We start from the raw sequence: 19,206 nt of genomic DNA on the forward strand, positions 1-19,206 counted from the left end.
AAGGGTTGGCCTTGGCAGATTTTACAGAAAGGTGGGGTGGTGGTGGGATTGTTTCGTCAAGTGGAAAGAGGAAAGCATGCCAAGCAAAGCAAATGTACTCATAATTATTCATAGGTAAAAACAGGTGGAATGTGAGAGCTATACAGTGGGAAGGTTGGCTTCAAGTGAATGGGGCCCAAACTCTGATATAAAAGTAGATTAAACAGCTGGGCAACAGGAAAGCCAGTTGACAGAAGTCCTGAATATTGGGAATTTGGTGAGTCATCACCAAGTTATAAGAAGTACAATAAAATCACCTAAATTACATTTAATGAGGTTTTCTCTTAATGTTTTATATAAATATTGGTTGGAGGGATAGAGAAAGGATGGAGCAAAGGAGGCTGCAATGGAAGTTGTATATAATGGAGGATGGCCATTTAGTGCATAGATGAGAACTATGCAAAGAAAGAAGCAGTAAATGATCTAATACTGATTCAAGATAGCTTCTAGCTATACGTGTGTGTACATATATAATATCAGGCAAGAAATTAATTTCTACCTAGATTTGTGAATTCCATCTACGATAAACAAAAATGGTCTAGTACCCCAAAAAAGTTGTGATCCTGACTCCAGTACTCCCATAAGGAAAGGTGAAAATTATCTGATACAAAGGTAAAATAATCTGCCACATACCTTTTCAATTAACTCATAACTCTCCTCCAGTTTGAGCAATCTGTTCTGAATAGCACTTGAAGCGCGCTCATATACTGAACGCCATTCTTGAAAGTCACTTTCTGAAATCTCAGCCACAGCAAAACACAAGGTCCTTAACCCTGAAAAAGTCAACAAGGAACACTGCTCAAAAGGTGGTTTCTTAGAAATTATGATATTTTAATTTAGCAACTAATTCTAAAAGCTGAATTTATTTTGAGAACATAAATTTAAATGACTTAGACGTAAATGTTTTTATTGAATAACATTATTTTTTAAAGTCCTTTAAGAAAAGAGATTTCACATACATACTTGGTCACGTCTTAATATGTAATTAATAACCTTCATCAGAAATAAAGATTCTATATATTAATCTTGATCCCTCCTGCTGTATCACAATTCTACTTTTTCTTGTTCGCTCTCATTAGAAATGGTTAACATTTGTTTACCATCCTTTGTTTGCTAACCCTTCCAGTGACTGTAATAATAGGTTGCTACTAGGTATTGTTCATTTCACATCCAGGTCTTTTAGTTTTTCTTAGGAAAGACAGGCAGTTTGGTATTGTGGAATAGGCATGCAACTTGAAATGAGAAGACTAAGCTTTGTTATAAACTAGCTTGGATTAGTCATTCACGTCCTCTGAGCCTCGGTTTACTCATTTGTTAAATACTAAATGTTAGATGCTTTGGAATATTTTTAGAGTAATTGCATTAAATGAGAAATTTTACATGAATTTGCTTTATGGACTACTAAGCAAATGTTACTAACAGTTGTTTTGGAACTTTGAATGAGCCATAATTTTGTTAGTCTGCATAACTGCTGTAAGGACCTCAGTACCTTTCAACTCTGAGAACAAAAGAGTTGGGGGAGACTAAATCCCCAGAGTCACCAGGTCAGGTCAAATCATGGCTGGGGTAGTGGACAAGAGTTCCCTTTCCCACTGGTGACTCTGAATATTAATTAAACTGACAGTTCCTCAGCAATAAGCACCAATCCCCAAACCACGACTTCACTAGGTTCTAGACTCCATGCTTTCAACCCACACCCCACACTCCACCATATATCTGGTCCTGAAAAACCCACCATGCTTTCCTGGTTTTGACCTTCCTTTCCCCTGGGCACCCCCAGTGGACCTGATTTGCTTCCATCCTCCCTGACTGCCCCTCATATTTTAATTATGTCCTTTCAATAATGATGGCTTGCTTTACTTCTTCTCTTGTGCTGTGTTCTATCTTGGGGTGCTCTGTTTCCCAACCATATCAGTTTTCTTCTATAGAAACATCAACAGTGGACAGGAGCTAGGACTGATGGTAGGTACCCCTACTTTCCAAGTCAAGACTCAGGGAACAGAGAATGTTAAGGGCTGAGACCAGGAACCCTGTGCCCCAACAAGTGAATCTCCCTTCCTTCTCCCCAGTACCAGGGTTGTGACAAGGCACCTGTCCTGAGCTATATGCTTTTCAGCATCTTCCCTCTGGCAACCAATGTGGCAAATGAAGGAGACTGCCACCATCTCCTTGCTCAATCTGCATTAAGATACTCATTCCATCACTGCACAACGTTATAATTTTTCTTAAATTTGGTATCTTTTAAGTTTAATATTTTCAAATGCAAATATTGTGCATGTTGTTGATTAATGACAAAGCAAATACCTACTCCTTCTCTTTCCTACCCTGGCCAAAACAAAAAAACAAACAAACCAAAAAAAACCAGAGGGAAAGCAAATTGTTGATAAATTGTGGTCTGAGTCAAGTAAATGTAAACACTGAATTGGGTATAATTGTTCTTTGCCAGTATTATATTACCAACCATAATCAAGACTTATCTTTAGGAATCTGACAATTAAGACTAAAAATAACTCAATCATTAAAAATTAGCAGAATTATTACCCTGCATTTAAAAATCACACTTTATTACTTACCTTCTGTAGCAAACTGCTCTAAATGTTTTAAAGTAATTTCCTTGTATTTTGAACTTTCTGCCAGACGATCATAAATTACAGTGTCCTGCAATATAAAGGAGAAAATTATCATTTACTTAATCAAGTGTGCCATTTCAGGTTGATTTGGCATTAGTAAAAGCAATAACTAGTAAAATAGTACTCAAAATAAACACATTTCTGAGAATTAACTTTTAATGCCTAAATATTTTCCTCTCCCCTAAAGATAAGAAAATTTCAGGAACATTATTTTTATAACATTTTCAATTTGCCTCTCAGTCATTCTAATTTTCAAGGCTCCATATCCTGAAAATTTGACCTTAGCTTCTTTACTTGTATGAGGGCTCCACCAACCCAGAATCCCAAATCAGTAAAGTTACTGATATTGTTCAGGTATTCCCAGGATAGTGGTAGTGGCTTTTATTTAAGATCTTTTCTTTGTACCACTGGTCAGATTCCTCTAGTTCTTCTTCTGCTTGAGTTCATTGTTTTTAAGCATTTCAGTAAATGGCCTTTTTTTCCATGGGCTTTATTAAGCCAAGACCAAATAAATCATTACCTGAAATTACTTTCTCAGAAGGTACTGCCCATCTGGGGGCTCCAGCATCAGGGGTGAGATTTGAAAGCTGACTAATAAGAGTTAGATTTACAACCCTTGAGAGAAACAGAACCTTCTGACCTCAACCCAGATGGAATACCCTAGGTCCCAATTATCAATTTCTTTTCATTTCTCAATGGTAAGAAGAGGAGACAAGGGAAATGGGAAATGACAATTTCCCCTCGTGGCTGCCTCCCAAGAATAAAAGTTATAGTTTATTAATTTCCTTTATCTGGAGGCAATTAATATTCTGAATGAAATTGGCAAAGGGTTTTTAAAAAGCTGAAGGAATCTCTTCCATAAAATTAAAGTTTTACTGAGGAAAAAACTAGTCTACAATATGTGCAAATATTTTAGATACAAGACACTGTCTAAATAGAATTAATTTTCAGCTGTCTCCTCAGTTTCAAGAGTATTAGTAAACATTAACACATTGTTCAATGGCAATAATGTTAATTACAAAGTTAAGAAAAAGAACAATAATTTTTCAAATACTTAAATATTTATAGTAAAATATCAATTTCATGAGTGTAGAGACTCCCACCATCCATGCTTCATCTATAACTTAGGAGATAACTTCAGTGAACTGCCTGAGACCTGAACAAATTAAAGTGATCTGCCTGTGATTATGGAGTTACAAAGCTTCACAGATGAGAACTGAATCCAGATTTTTCTACACTCTACCCTATGAACCATGCTGCTTTGAGTAAGGCCAGTACACAATAAAAATGGTCCTTATCAAGGGAATTCCAAACAGGAATTTAAATCCAGTAATCAACAATGCATTTAGTGCTCATTATATGCCAGGCACTGTGTTAAGTGCTGGGAACACAGAAAGACGTAAAATATTCTTGCCCTGGAAGAGCTTTCCTTCGAATGGAGGAGACAAAATGGGTGTGACTTTATATGCACATTGTGTGTGCATTTGACAGATGGTATATGTATGCTGCAGGGTGGGTACCGATAGCTGGGAGGGGTGTGTGGATCAGGAAAGGTTTCGTAAAGAATTGTGGTGCTTGGGTTGATCTAGAAGGATCAAACAAGACACCATTTGTAAAGTGCTTTCCACAGTATCTGGCACATAGTAAGTGCTATCTAAATAAATGCTTATTCTTTTCCCTTTGCCTTGAAGGAAATGGAATTACAAAAGGTACAGGTAAAGAGGGAGTGTATTCTAGGCATGGGGAACAACAAAGATCCAGAAATGGCAATGTTCTGTGTGTGATATAGTGAGGAGGTCAGTATGGCTGGGACCCAGAGTTTCTGGAGGGAACCAGTGAAAGACTATTGGAAAGGTAGGAGGAGGCTTCGTTGTTAGACTTAAATACCCACCAGATCCAAGAGGTACATACAAGCCGCTGGAGTTTATAGAATAGAATGGTTACATGATCAGTCTTATGCTTTAGGAAAATCACTTTGGTGGCTATGGGGAGGATAGACTGTAGCAGGGAACAGGCCTGAGGTAGGAAGATCAAATACATAGGAGAATATTATAATCATCTGGGTAAGAGGTGATGAAGTTCAAAACTAGGGGGGTGCAGTGTGAGGCAGGAGGACAGTGTATATTTGAGAAATATTGTAGAGATAGAAATGACAAGATTTTGGAATTTGTCGGATATATGGGATAAGGAATATTGGGAACTGAAGGATGTCACTGTATTTGTGATCCTGATGAATGGAAGACTGGTGGTGCCTTTAAGAATAAAGTTGTTTTTTGGGGGGAGAGGGGGAGGGTAGAATGGAACAGGACAATAATGAGTTCTATTTTGGACATGTTGAAATGCTTAGGGACATCCAGTTCAAAATGTCCAATAGCAGTTGATGAAGTGGGACTAGAGTTTAGGAGAGAAACTACAGCTGGATATATAGATCTGGGAGTCATATGTATAAGGATGGTAATTGAACCCATGGGAGCTGATGAGCTCAGGAAATATGAGTGAGTAAAGAGAGAGGAGGTATATAAGTTCAGAGCCTTGGGGAATATCCTTAGGTAAGGGAATGACAGGGATGACGAATCAGCAAAGAACATTGAGGAGAGGTCAGACCTGGGAAAGAGCAGTGCCATGATGGTGCAGAGAGGAGAGATTATCCAGAAAGAAGTGATCAGCAATGCCAAACACTGCGGAGAGGTTAAGAAGGATGAGGAACTGGAGGCTATTAAATTTGCAATGAAGAGGTTGTTGGAATCTTTGGAGAAGCAGTGTCAGTTGCAAGAGGAAGTTGGAAGCCAGAATGCAAGGGGTGATGTTGCAACTGAAATTTTATTTCCTCATATGGAGAGATGGGGGAGGCTTGAGTGTGTCTATGGGTGGCAGAAAAGAAAAAATTAGGGAAACATTAAAGATTGTAGAAAGGGGATGATAGCAGATTAATTGGTTAGAGAAGACAGAAAAAGGATATGAAATCAAGGGTATGTAGAGGGGTAGGCTTTGGAGAAGAGAAAGATCACCTCTTCATCAGAGATTAAAGTAAAGGAAGAAATGATGGGGGAATTATGTCAAGGGGATTCGAGATGAAAAGGAGCAGAAAAGAGGGAATGTGACTTCAATTTTTCACCAAAGTATATAAGGTGAGGACCTCAGCTGAGAAGGTAGGAACAGGAGGTCTTGTAGGACACTTAAGGAAAGAGAGATTTGAAATAAGGCATTGTAGTCAGAAAGGTGTAGTGGACAGTGTGGAACTCGGAATAGGGGGGGCCCTGAGGTCAATCCTACCTCAGACACTCCATTCTGTGCCTCTGGGGAAGTCCTATAACCTTTCAGTGCTTCGGTTTTTTATTTGCAATAAAAAAAAGAGAGAGAATAACAGTACCTACACTTCACTGGGCTGTGAGGATCACATGAGTTAAAAGTATTCTGTAAACCCTAAAGCACTACGTAAAACACTAGCTTCCTTCTCTCGCCTTCCTCTTTTAAAGGAGGAGAAAAATACATGCTCGAATAATGATAATATTGAAAAAAAATAAACAATTCTGAAAGACTTAGGAATTTTGATCAATGCAGTGATTCTAGAGGACCCATGATGAAGAATGTTATCTGTCTCCTGACTGAGATGTGATATAACAGATACACATTTCTGGACATATATATATATATATATATATATATATATATATATATATATATATATATATATATATATATATATATATGTACGGACATTTGTTTTGCTTTGCTTGACTATACATATTGCTTTAAAGCTTTTGCTTTTCACCCTTCTGGTGAGGTGTGGGGTGGTTAGCTAAAGGAAAACAAATTTCGTGATAACTGAAAAACATGTAATCTCAAAATTACTTTGTATTTACTTTTCTGTATAACCCAAGGAGAATGTAAATGCCTTGAAGGAAGGAACTGTTTTTTGTCCATATACCTCCAGCGCTTAATAAAGGGCCTTGCACACAATTCTACTGAAATGAACTAATGTGAACTATGACAAAGAAAACAGCACAGACTACAGAAGTTTTAGACCTCACAGGATGCTCTTGTTTGTGAAGCCTTGATAGTACGTGAATATAATTACATCATTACACCCCCCTACAGGAAGGCTGTGTGAAAATTACTACTGATAAACTTCCTATAAAAATTTTCCCCCAATTTTCTGCTTTCCTTCTGATATTCGCTACATTCGCTTTATTTGCACAACCCCTTTTTAATTTAATGTAATTGAAATTATTCATTTTGTACCTAACTTTGCTCTTCTATTGTGTATTCATAAATTGTTTGCCTATCCTTAAGTCTCATAAGTAATATGTTCTATGTCATTCTAAATAAAAGAAATGAAAAACCCAATTACTACTGATGCAACTTGTGCCACTTCAAAAGAGCTGACAGTTATATTGTCTTCATGAATGATCCTCTGAGAGTAAGACACAAGAGGGAGAAGATGACCTTATCCCATCTGTATCCACTTTTGTCAAGGAGATGTCCTTGTATAGAGAAAGCAACTAGGATTCCATAGACTGGATTCATATCTGTACATGTTTTGTGCATTTTCTTATACCTTTTCCTGTTTTTTGGGAAAGAAAACACAAGAATTCTTCCTCACACTATTGACCATAACATATTCAGCTTGAGAAAAGGGGTAAGGGAAAGGGATAGGGAGCTGACATGAAAGTTAATATTACCAATATGACTAGGTATATGAGTCTAAACTTTTGTGCTTTATTCAAGATCTTAACCCCAAAATATGAGGTTTCGGATGTAGACAGTTTCAAAATTTTAACTAAAAAAACCACAAAACTAATTTGGGAAGGGTGACTAACCATGAATTTTTTTTTGTACCAGAAACCTTAAGACTCTCTTATCTCTAAAGAATGACCCACCAAAGATCTAGCTTGTTTTTAAAAATTCGTATATGGTATATTAAAGGCTTTGTATACCCAGCAATTAGTACAGTGCCTAGCACATAGTAAGTTTTTAATCAATGTTTGTTGACTGACTGACTTGCTGACTGTCCTTGTATCAATATTGAAATTTTAAAAATTTTGGCAGAAGAACTCAAAACAATTATCAAACCAAATCAACTAAATATCACATGAAAAATACCACAAAAATTTCTTAAAATCAATTAAAAAATCAAGTTTCAAAATAATATGCAAAAATGGATTAATCTATATTTTACAGGAATCAGTGATTTCATAATTCACCAACAGACAGAAAGTAAGAAGATGAAAAACTATGGACTTCTGAATATGTCTGAAAGCCAAGTTTTGGATACTTATTTTCTATATTTTCAGAAATTTTGTAACTATAATGTAGAGTGCTCGGAAAAATAATAACTGAATAGTAGCACAATTTCCTTGTGACCTTAGATGGGCAAGAGACCTGTAACTATATCTTCCCAATTTTCCCACGTGTATTAAAAAGAACCTGTCACTAAAGTACTACTCTGTTTCAATACAGTGGATGAGTGTTCTCATATTTTCAATGTCTATGTTAGCAGAATACAACCTCAATCATATTCATCCTCAAAAGTTTTTAAGTGAGAGTTCAATGACAATGCATGTCTGAGGACTGGTCTCTTTAGATGCAGAGCTACTTAGAGAATTGGCCAGCAGGTAATTAAATCTTGCTTTGGCTCTTCTAACTCAAGAATGCTGCCTATTTGTGCAAAGAGTTGCTATCTGTATGGTGGAAGGAATACATTCATGAAATCACAAAACCTTAAATTGAGTAACAAGGTATAATCAGAAAAATTCATAGGATATGTGTCTGATCATGTTATTTCAACAAAACCTGACAAGACACTGTAAACCAATCCAGAAACTTCAAATCTGCTATAGCCAAACCAGTAAAAGTAACATTATAATCATAAGAAGAAATTGTTTTCTAAATATAATTTAAACTACTTACATTATAGTTGTAGTTAAAATAGCTTTTTCATTTTGATAGCCTGAAAAATACACTAAGCCCCATGTTAATTGTAACCATTAATATTTGTAATGAAAAAATCTAAAAATTAAAATTTTCCTAACAGATTTCTACAATACAAGCATTAATATTTATGTGTTAAAACTGAATTATAAAAATAACCTAGCACAAATTCTTCAAAGTATACGTGGTTTAGGCAGAAGGAGCCCCACATTTCACTAAAAGAGGCTGGATAATATTACCGCAAAACATCAACAGGGGTTGATGTCAAGAGACTTCATGCTAAACATCTGTGTTACATTTCCATCGTGGAAATTTTCCCTTTTACCTAGACGATGCATTTATAAACGCTCATAAATCAAAACTCTAACAATGCAAAATAGAACCTTACTGCTCCTTTGCAGTAGAGCCGTAACTTCCCAGATGGAGTGCGGACAATCACTGACATTCTTTTTCTGGTGCTGAAAGAAAAGAGACTTTCCATAATGTGCACTTATACCAGAATGTGCATAGAAATGCTTGCCATGCATCACAGACTTTAATACTCACAGTGCAGAAATAAATTCGAACCAATAATGGGCCACATCCTTCCGGACAAACAAACTATTCCCCAGGAGTAAAGTTAGGCATTTTTAAAGCAACATTAAATTTTTCAAAGCACTAGGGCACAATTTACTATCTAGGAGGAATAATTTAGAAAATGGTCCTCTAGTGACCTGAAAGAGTTAATGCACCTCCTGAAATGCTACTCCTGGGGAAAAAGTTTATCTCCTGTGAAAGGTTCTGGTCCAGTGTTTTCAGATTTGGTATATTTAGACAAATAAATATGTATCATAGTAGATGAATTACATGTTTAAAAGAGAATGTGGCTAAAAAAAGATATATGATCAATCTGTCTTTAATTTTTAATAAAAACACTGATTAAGTTAACTACTGACCCTTAAAACAAGAAGTTGGACATTTAAAATGATCCTTCTTCAGTGACTGGAGGCAGCCCACTGGCATCATGCAAAATCTAATTTACATAAATAAAGCTGAGCTATCAAGAACAAACATTTCATCACTGTGGTTGATGGTACAGATAAGCACAGTTTAATGAAAACTGCCTGCCAAATGCACAGAATGTCTCAATGCATCAATGAAGAGACAGCAACTTACACTGAGAACAAAATGGCACCACACAAAAGATGCTAGGCCTTCATTTGGAAGCCTACATGCTCCTTTCCCATGACTGGAAAAAGCTTCTTTTATGATACAGCTGCACCTATGAGTCCCCCTTCTCCCCTGTCCCCCACTCTGTTTATGAGCCTCTTATGAGCAAGAACTGTTTTGAGATTAGTTGGCTCTGCTGCAGTAGTTAGGGATAGCAGTCTACTTCATACACTGATGACTGCATTTGAAATTAAGCTAATAATAAATTGTTTTGGTATTTTTATCTGATAGTAGTATACGACAAAAGCAACTTGGTTTTCTTTTGTTCCTTTTTTCTTTCCCTTTTTGCAGGAGGAGCAGTAATGGCTTCTTTTGAAGGCAAGGCATCAGCACTACAAAGATCATTTAGGTTCTCATAAGATTGTGAGGGCAGGTCTTTGTAAATTATAAAATGCTACATAAATGTGAGCTGTCATTATCATCATTAAGAACATAATCAAAAGTATTTCTGCCTGAAATGGCTGTTTGAATGGGAGTCAAGGTGCCCAGGTCCCACATATCTATTCCTAAATTTTGGACCTAAAACCTCAAGTTTGAACTGGGCCTAGTAATGATCAAGAAATACACTGAGAAACTGAAATAAGTGATTTCTCGTACCCCAAAACTGCACAAAAAGTCAACATAAGCCCCTGGGCAACAGGAAAGGGGCGTCTACTAGCAAAGTGAGTACCAGAATAGGGCAAGCTGTCTTTCAGGGCAATGGTACACAGGGACATGTGTAGCCTGTGAAGAGGGTTCCTTGCAGTGAGGTAGCAAGCCCAGATGGCTCTTTTAAGAAAACCCTAGGGTAAAGGCATTAGAAGCCCTAGGGAACCTCACCAGGACACCCTGATCAGAGCAGGAACACAGAACTCTCAGACCATAATACTCAGGTTCTCAGACAAGGGTCGCCCAGGCTCAGGGACACTGAGATTTCAGAGAGGTCTATGAGTATCCAGTATTCAGAACTTCAAAGATCCAGGGGCCTCACCCCACAAAGCTGGCGGCTACCAAGAACCCAGGGAACCTAGGATAAGATCAAATAGATTCAATCTAAAAAGGGTAGAGGCTAGCATTAGCACAAGGCTTCAGTTCAAGAGTTAAGGCTGTAGAGATTAGTAAATCAAAGAAAACACCAAAGAGTATCAAAAATTAATGAGTAGAAATTTACCAAATTACTCAACAATAATTCTGCAGACAGAAATTCAAAGAAAAAAATGGATTACCTACAAAGACTGTAAGAATACCTAGGAGAAATGAAGCCAGAACTAAAAGAATTCTAAGTTAGGAGAAAAAGTAGTAAACCTTACCAAAGAAATGGAATCCCTGAAAACCAGAATAGATCAGATAGAAGATAGGAAGAAAGAGTAGAACAAAACCAAAAGACTGAGAAAAATTAAAAATGAGATATCTGAGGTTAGAAAAAGTCAAATGACTTGAAAAGATGAAGTAGAGATAATTAAAGAATCACTGGGATCTCTGAAAGCCATGATTTTAAAAAATAATATCATAAATCATAAAGGAAAATTGCCCAGATCTATCAGAACCCAAGAGTAAAATGAAAATAGAAACAATCTACTAATCACCTCCTGAAGAGAACTCCAGAAGGAAGTTCCAGGAATGTCATTGCCAAAATTTAGAATTCCCTGTCAAAGAAAAAACTACTGCAGGTAACTAGAAAGAAAGAAGCAGTTCAAATATCAAAGAATTACAGTCAGGATCACACAAGACCTGGCAGCTTCTTCTAAAAATGTGGAGATCTTGGAACATAATGTTCCAAAAGTCAAAGGAGATAAAGTTACAATGAAGAATAAACTGCCAGCAAAGCTGCACACAATTAAACAAGGGGAAACACGGATCTTTAGTGGAATAGAGGACTTCCAAGTATTTATTACATAAAGACCAAACTGAGCAGGAATTTTGAAAGATAAACACAAGTCCAGAAAAACCTATAAATGCAAATTTATTTGATCAAACTGGAAGAAACTAAATAATTTCTCATAACTGTGGTGTATGAGGAGAATATGTGTTTGTCCTTCGTTGCCGAAGAAGACCATGCCATCAGAGAAATGATGACATGACTTGCACTTGACTTGGTTTTGAGGGAGGGAGGGCTGTGCAGGTCACCAGCCTCATTTCTCCTCTAGAGCCATTTAAGTCCAGTGACCAGATATTCATCAGGATGACTGGATATAACCCAGTATGAGGCAATTGGGGTTAAGTGACTTGCCCAAGGTCACATAGCTAGTGAGGGTCAAGTGTCTGAGGTGAGATTTGAACTCAGGTCCTCCTGACTCCTGCACTGGTGCTCTGACTCCTTTACTGGTGCTCTATCCACTGCACCACCTAGCTGCCCCCAAGGAGAATATATAAACTTGGAAGAAAGTATGGAGGAAGTGGGCATCGGATGAATCTCACTTTTTATCTGAAATGGGCAGATGAGGATTGAACCCAAATACACAAATTTGGTGTAGAAAACTATCATACACAACAGTGAAACAAGTGGGTATAGGAAGGGGGCAGGTTAAGAGAGAGGATGATACTGGCAACAGAATAGTCCCATGTCAAATAAACTCCCTGCTCTTGTAGGAAGCAACTTAAAGAGAGGAAAAAGAACTAGAATCTAAGAGGGTGACTTCTTTTTTTATTATTAATTTATTTTCAGTTTTCAACAATCACATCTATATGTTTTAAATTTTCTTCTCCTCCCTCCCCAAGAAGGCACGCAATCCTACATTGGTTCTACACATATATTCTTATTAAACACATTTTCACATTAGTCGTGTTACACAGAAGAATTAAAATGAATGGGACAAGCCATAAGAAAAACCAAACTAAAGCATACCAAAACATAACGAAAGAGAAAATAATCTGCTTCATTCTATGTTCTGGTTCTATAGTTCTAATGTAGACAGCATTTTGCCATCAAGAGTCCTTTGGAAATGTTTTAGGTAGAGGGTGACTTCTTAAGACAATTGGGGATTGGGTCATGAAATTGTGTTATATGAGCGTAATGGCATATTATTGTGCCATAAGAAATGATCAAAGAGAGACTTTGAAAGAATCCTGGGTAATATGAACTGAAGCATAAATGAGAAGAACCAAGAGAACAATTCTTACAGCGATAATGACATTGTGAAAAAATAACCATGAAAGACTTAAGAACTCTAATCAATGCCAACTACCAACTGTGTTTCCAAAGGACCTATGAATAACGTCACCTATCTGAGATGATGCACACAAACTCCTGGACACAGATTTGGACATGGCCTCTGCGTGGATTAATCTTGCTCGACTATGATAATTTATTATGAAGTTTTTCTTTTTTGTTTCCTCTTGATTTATAGTTGGAGAAGCAGGGTTGAGAGGAGGAGGAAGTTAGTTAATAGTGATACTAGAATACAAGAGTGCCACTAATATTTTTTTTAATGCACTGAAGGAACAAAAGGAAGCTCAGATAATTAGGACAGTTTTGAAAGTTAATGTGTAGAATTTTTAGAAAAAGGAATCTCTATGAAATGGAGAATCATGGTTTCCTACAGAAACCTCTTTTTCTGTTCTGCTGTTTATATAGAAAAGCTCTTTTTTGGTGTTTAGAATAATTTGTTTCCTAAAAAGTTAAGGAATTTGAATTAAAAAAGTAAACAGAAAAGAAGTATTTATCTCCTTTTGGTAAAGCACAACTACCAAGGTGCAGTTGTCTTAGAACAGAGGAAATCATTTCAGAAGATCTATTTACTTAACTCTACAGATAAATATAAGCATATGAGAATGAAGAAACAAGTCACAGAAATGTTACTGATCACTGTAGAAGGGATGAAGTAAACAACTGTCCTAGAAAAAGATAAACAGTAAGAGTTTAGTTAATTTTCTAGTTATTTATCCTCTGTTAATTGGCCATTGATCTCTGGACCTACTTGTGATGCAGAATCAAACTGTCTAAAAACTTTCATCCCAAACCCTATTCTGGTACACTTTGAAATGGCCTGCCTATGACTATTATCTAAAGACATGTCTGTTAACTTTTATAGACAAAATTTAAATGTTTTAGAGTAAGCCTAAATTCAATTAAACATAAAATGGAAGTAACCATCATTAAAACTTTTAAATAAAAATAAGCATTGATAAATCCCATACAGAAGTAAATTAAAAAGAATAGTGAAAAAAAATCAATGGAATAGGTAGTTTACCTGGTAAACTCCAGGACATTGAGTAATTCATATCTTTCTTCCTGTCCAAGCTAAAAGAAAAAAACCCCCAAAGTAGTAAGAAGTTATCTTTTTTGGCTTTTGTACTAAATTTAGTATTAAAACAATAATTATGCATTAACATAGAACATGTTAACATAAATATATTCTCTTTTGAAATACATTTTCTTAACATGAACTTACAGAATCTATGATGACTGAATCAGGTGTTCTTCCAGTGAAAACAAAATTCAGCTGTTTAGCAGCTCTGACCAGGGCTCCTTCATCTGTTCAAAGAAATCACTTGGTATTAATGATTACCACGGACTTGGATCAATTAAGGTTTCAGATATGCACTGGCTATGTGATGCTGGGGAAGTCACTTAACCCCTGTCTTGTTCAGTTTAACAGCACCTTCTTCATTCATATGGTTGTGCTGAGGCTCAAATGAGGTACTGTATGTAAAAGGCTTTGCAAATCACTTAAAATACTGTAAAAATATTAACTATAATAAGTTCCAGAACACTGATCTATCCGCATCAATGGAGGCATTTTATATACGGGGAATTCCTGACCTCAATGAAATCAGAAATTTGGAGAAAAAAAGTCAAAATAATGACAAGAAATAACAAACATACTTTAAAAATTAATATATTATGGTAACATATGGATTGACTAATATGTTAATATAAAAAGAGGCTCTAATAAATATTTTGTAAAAAATTAATCAAATACTAAGCAAAAAATCCTTTTTTGGATCAATTATTGTTTTTGAATGTCATTTTTACCTTAATAACTACTGCATACTGCACATAACAATCTTTGGTGTTTAAGAACCTCTCAAGACTTTGGAGTAATGACTTTGAAAATTTTCTGTTCCAGGGGCTACAGAACTTGCACCAAACACCTATATACAGTAGGTGTTTAAAAAATGTTGAATTAACTCAGAAATGTAGGGTGGACACATTAATGCACACAAAACATTTCCTGGGTTGCTGCTAATGGATGCTATCATGCCCTAATTATAATACCATACTGGCATAGTTGAAAGGGTATTGTTCTGAGAGTCATAAGGCCTGGGTTAAAGTGTTGGCTTTATTATTGACCATGTGACACTGGGCAAGTAACTTTCTAACTTCGGTTTCCTTATATGTAAAATAAGACAACTGGACCAGTGAATTTGTAAGATCTTTTCTAGCTCTCTCTTTAAAATGATTTAACATAGCTTTATCACTTTGGGCACTTAAGGCCCATTGTTGCCCAGTGACTTTAGAACTGAAGCTTGATCAATGGATACACTGACAAAAATGGCAGCACTAGAACCAAAATGTAATATTAAGGGAAGGAAAGAAGCATTTATTAAGAGTCTACTATGTGCCAGGCACTGTGCTAAATGCTTTACAACTATTTAGCCTGGAAACTATGAAATACAACAATATTTTAAAGGGTACTAGTTTATTTTATGGAGTTTTGTAAACCAAGCTCCATGTCAGTGTAGAACATACTATTCTCCAGACTGTTTGCCTCCTTAGTTTTGTTTTTATAAGACTGGCAATGTCACCAGTTTCATACTTAGAGTACTACTAAATCCTGAGTTACTCATTTGGTACTAAGCTCTCCGTGACTATTAAATCAATATATTAGATGCAACATCAACAAACTACCTTGAAAATCTTTTCAAATGATTTATTCTGTTCTCACTGAACTAAGCTTAAAAGACAAATTATTTGCTTAATAGCTCCACAGTGGAAAGAGATATACCTAAGGAGTGACTACTCTTCGGCAAGCAGGATTTTCTTCCTGAAAGTTTTCTTGTACCGACAGTTTATTACTCTTACCCTCAGTCTAATTATTCATAAAGAAGGAATAAATAGCATGCCTGTGTATCAGAAAATGTTTTCCACTTCAGTGTTAAGTTCATTATTTGGGACTACATATTAAAAATTGAACATAAAAGTTATGCTTCATATTATCAACTGTTTTAATTTGGTGAAAGCTTTCAAACTATGAGACAGAGACTTTTATGTCTACATAAAGCAGATTCTATCAGACAGTGATTATCTTTTAGAAATGGTATCAGTTCACTTTGGGAAAATAAATGTTGGGATAATTCTAAATCCTAGGAAATGAGATTTTATTTGCAAGGAGAATAAATTTCTAAGGTAAAAGTTCCAACAATTAATTAGTGTTACCTGGAGATGCAGCCTGGTAAATAATCTTATCACCTTCTCGTTCTGGTACTGCTGTATGACAAATGGCCATCATCGTAAGAAATTCACATATAATTGGTGCAGTTGGCTAGAGAGAAAAGAGCAAATAAATAAAAGTGTTTATTATTAAGTGTTTTAACTCACTAGTGATAGCAACATTACCATCTTGTGTCTTTTCATAACTTCCTTAAAAATCAAGGCATCTCTATGGGTTAGGATACCGCCATTAATTTATAAGTGAAAATTTACACTGAAGAAAATTAAATAGGGAAAGAGTCTGTTGTCTAGAGGTTTTAGTTACAGAACTGACTGATTCAACAAATATTAATTGAATTTCGTATTGCAAGTTGCTTAAACTACAGCATAGTATAATGGATGTAGGAAATATGATGAAGAATAAATACTGTTCACATGAAGCTTGTATTACAGCAGGGGAAACTAAAGAGGATTACAAAATGACAGTTCACAGAAGTTCTACAGATACATAATACCTGGATTTTGTTATGACTTTTCACAAAATTTCACTTGATATTTTTGTCAACAAGTTGTGCTGAAATTCCATGATTATTTATGATTAAGATAGAGAGATATACACTTGACAACAGTGTAACTGGGCCAACTTGGAACTGGCTGAAACATTTTACCCAAAGAGTCCAGACATGGACCAATGTCAATCTAAAATTTCTCCTAGAAATGCCCTGGAGAATCTGTCCTGGCTGTTTCATTTAACATTCTTATCAGTGACCTGAATGAAGACTAAGATGACATTTTACAAAATCTGAAGATGCTAAGAAGCAGAGAGGGATCGCTGCACGACAGAATCACAATCTAAAAGGATCTCCGTAGATTGGAAGGAAGGGTCAAATATAACATTATGAAATTTAACAGCAATAAATGTGAAGTCTTGCCTGTGGGTTTAAAATTCTAAGTACAAGATGGAAGACACATCAGGTAGAAGACCATTTATTTATTTGGCCATTTCATATTTGGTAAAAACAAAAAAGAAGCCAGCCCCCCCCCCCAAAAAAAAACAAAAGAAAAAACCAGCAACCCAAATGAGAGGTTTTCTTACATTCCAAGGTCAATCTGAGTGAAAAAAGTATGGCCTAGTATATATGACCTTGCCAAACTACCTAATGTAATCTTAGGCTATACTGACAGATGAAAAGTGTCCTGAATGAATATAGTGATACTCCCTGGAGTACTGTTGGGTTCTGGGTATCATATTTTAGAAGTTGGAGTACATTCATGAAAGCAACCAGGATGAAGAGTGGACCTCATATCCAAGCTAAAGGACTAGCTGAAGGAAGTAGGGAAATAGGCCTCTGTAAGAGAGGACTTGGCAACTGTGACCCAAGATTCACAACCCATGTGTCAGCTTTGACTCTCATGCTCTTTCAACCCCAACACCCATCCAATCAAGTCCTGCTGTTTCCATATTTGTAACATCTCTTGTGCATGCTCCCTTTTCTCCTTTGATACTGCTGCAACACTGGTTCAGGCTTTCATCACTTCATGAGTGGACAATGGTGATAGAGGTAATCAGGTAGCACAGTGGAGAAAGTATGGGACTTGGAATCAAGAAGATCTGGGCTCAAATCTTATTTTATATATTCAATAGCCTTGGGACCCTGGGAAAAATCACTAAAATATCTCTAAATCTCAATTTTGTCATCTTTAAAATGGGGAAATAGCACCTCTCCTTGTGAGGATCTGCATAAAATGCTTTTCAAACCTTAAAGTACTATTACATTCATGAGAGCTAGAGTGATTAGAGTCCTGGACATGGAGTCAGCAAGATCTGGGTTTTAATCTGGCTTCAGATATCGGTTAGCTCTGTGACACTGAGCAAGCTGAGAACCCTCTCTGTTTCCTTACCTAGAAAACTTGGAATATTAATAACTGTCTAGCCAGCACCTCACAGAGTTCTTGTGAAGTTAAGATAAGGTCAATTAAAATGCTTTCTAAAACTAAAGTACCATCCAAATGCAAAGTATAATAAATTCACTTGTACATTTCAATACTTATTAATTGCCTGTGTTACAGAGATTGTACTAGACACAGAAGAGATATGGAATTTAGAACATACCTTCCTTGCTCTAGTGAAAATGGCAATTTAACAGGGAGATATAGAATAACAACACCACCAATAAGAATAATTATATAAAAAATTAAGATTTGCAAAGTGATTTGCATATGTTATCTCATTTGATCCTCACAACAAGCAACCCTGTGAAACGGCTGCTACTAATGAGCTTAAGTGACTTGCCCAGCCAGCAAGAAGTGTCTGAGGCCAGATTTGAACTCCTCTCTTTCAGATTCCAAGCAGCACTCAATCTTCTACCCTACAGAGCTTCTTTCCACTAAAACATAGATGACTGTAATATACCATACTACATGATACTTTCTTTGGAGAACTGCAAATCAAAGAGTTATAATTTTGGGCAGTGGCTGGCTTCTGAGCTGGGTTTTAAAGACCAGTTAGGAATGAAACAGAGGAAGATGCTGAAGGATTCTTGGAGCCACAGGGAGCAACGTGATCAAGGGCATATGAGGCAGGAGAACACAGAGAGGAGAGGGAGAAGGTGCAGAGAATGGTTTCATTTGACTGGAGTCTGTAGCACACAGAGCCTGGTCATAAAAGATGGTGCTGGAAGAAAAGGATTCGTGCCTCTGGGGGTGAACACAGACTCACAATTGTAATAGAGGTGACTCCAATCTTTTCAATCTTTTCTTTTGGCTTTACCTTGAAGTACTAAGCCTTTCTTGGAAGGGGCTTAGACAGATTTCTTGGACAATGAGGCTACTCTTCTAACTCACGACAAAGTAAAACCCCTCTTATCTTTAAATATTATCTCCATAGAATCTCAAATAGCAAAATGCAATGAGGGGATAAGAGGTGAAACAATGTTTTCTATTTCCAGGTGTTTCAAGTTTTGTAACCTAACCTTCAGGGGATTAAATATCGTGAAAACTGAAGGAAACAATTTCTTAGTGAATCTGATTCTACCAGTATCAGCA

The 19,206-nt window shown here is 36.3% G+C and overlaps 1 protein-coding gene across 9 annotated transcripts in view; it reads right to left on the reverse strand.

The window, feature by feature from the left end:
- ATP8A1 (ATPase phospholipid transporting 8A1) overlaps positions 1–19,206 on the reverse strand; it is a 278,564-nt gene that overhangs the window by 139,320 nt on the left and 120,038 nt on the right. For all 9 annotated transcript variants that reach the window (XM_072620622.1, XM_072620621.1, XM_072620616.1 and 6 more), the window contains 6 exons: positions 16,168–16,273; positions 14,180–14,262; positions 13,979–14,028; positions 8,989–9,058; positions 2,613–2,697; positions 673–812 (listed from right to left, as the gene is read on the reverse strand). In XM_072620622.1, coding sequence (XP_072476723.1) covers positions 673–812; positions 2,613–2,697; positions 8,989–9,058; positions 13,979–14,028; positions 14,180–14,262; positions 16,168–16,273 — 534 coding nt within the window. The remainder of the gene's footprint in view (positions 1–672; positions 813–2,612; positions 2,698–8,988; positions 9,059–13,978; positions 14,029–14,179; positions 14,263–16,167; positions 16,274–19,206) is intronic.

The sequence above is a fragment of the Notamacropus eugenii genome, chromosome 6 (assembly GCF_028372415.1).
Source record: "Notamacropus eugenii isolate mMacEug1 chromosome 6, mMacEug1.pri_v2, whole genome shotgun sequence".
NCBI lineage: Eukaryota > Metazoa > Chordata > Mammalia > Diprotodontia > Macropodidae > Notamacropus > Notamacropus eugenii.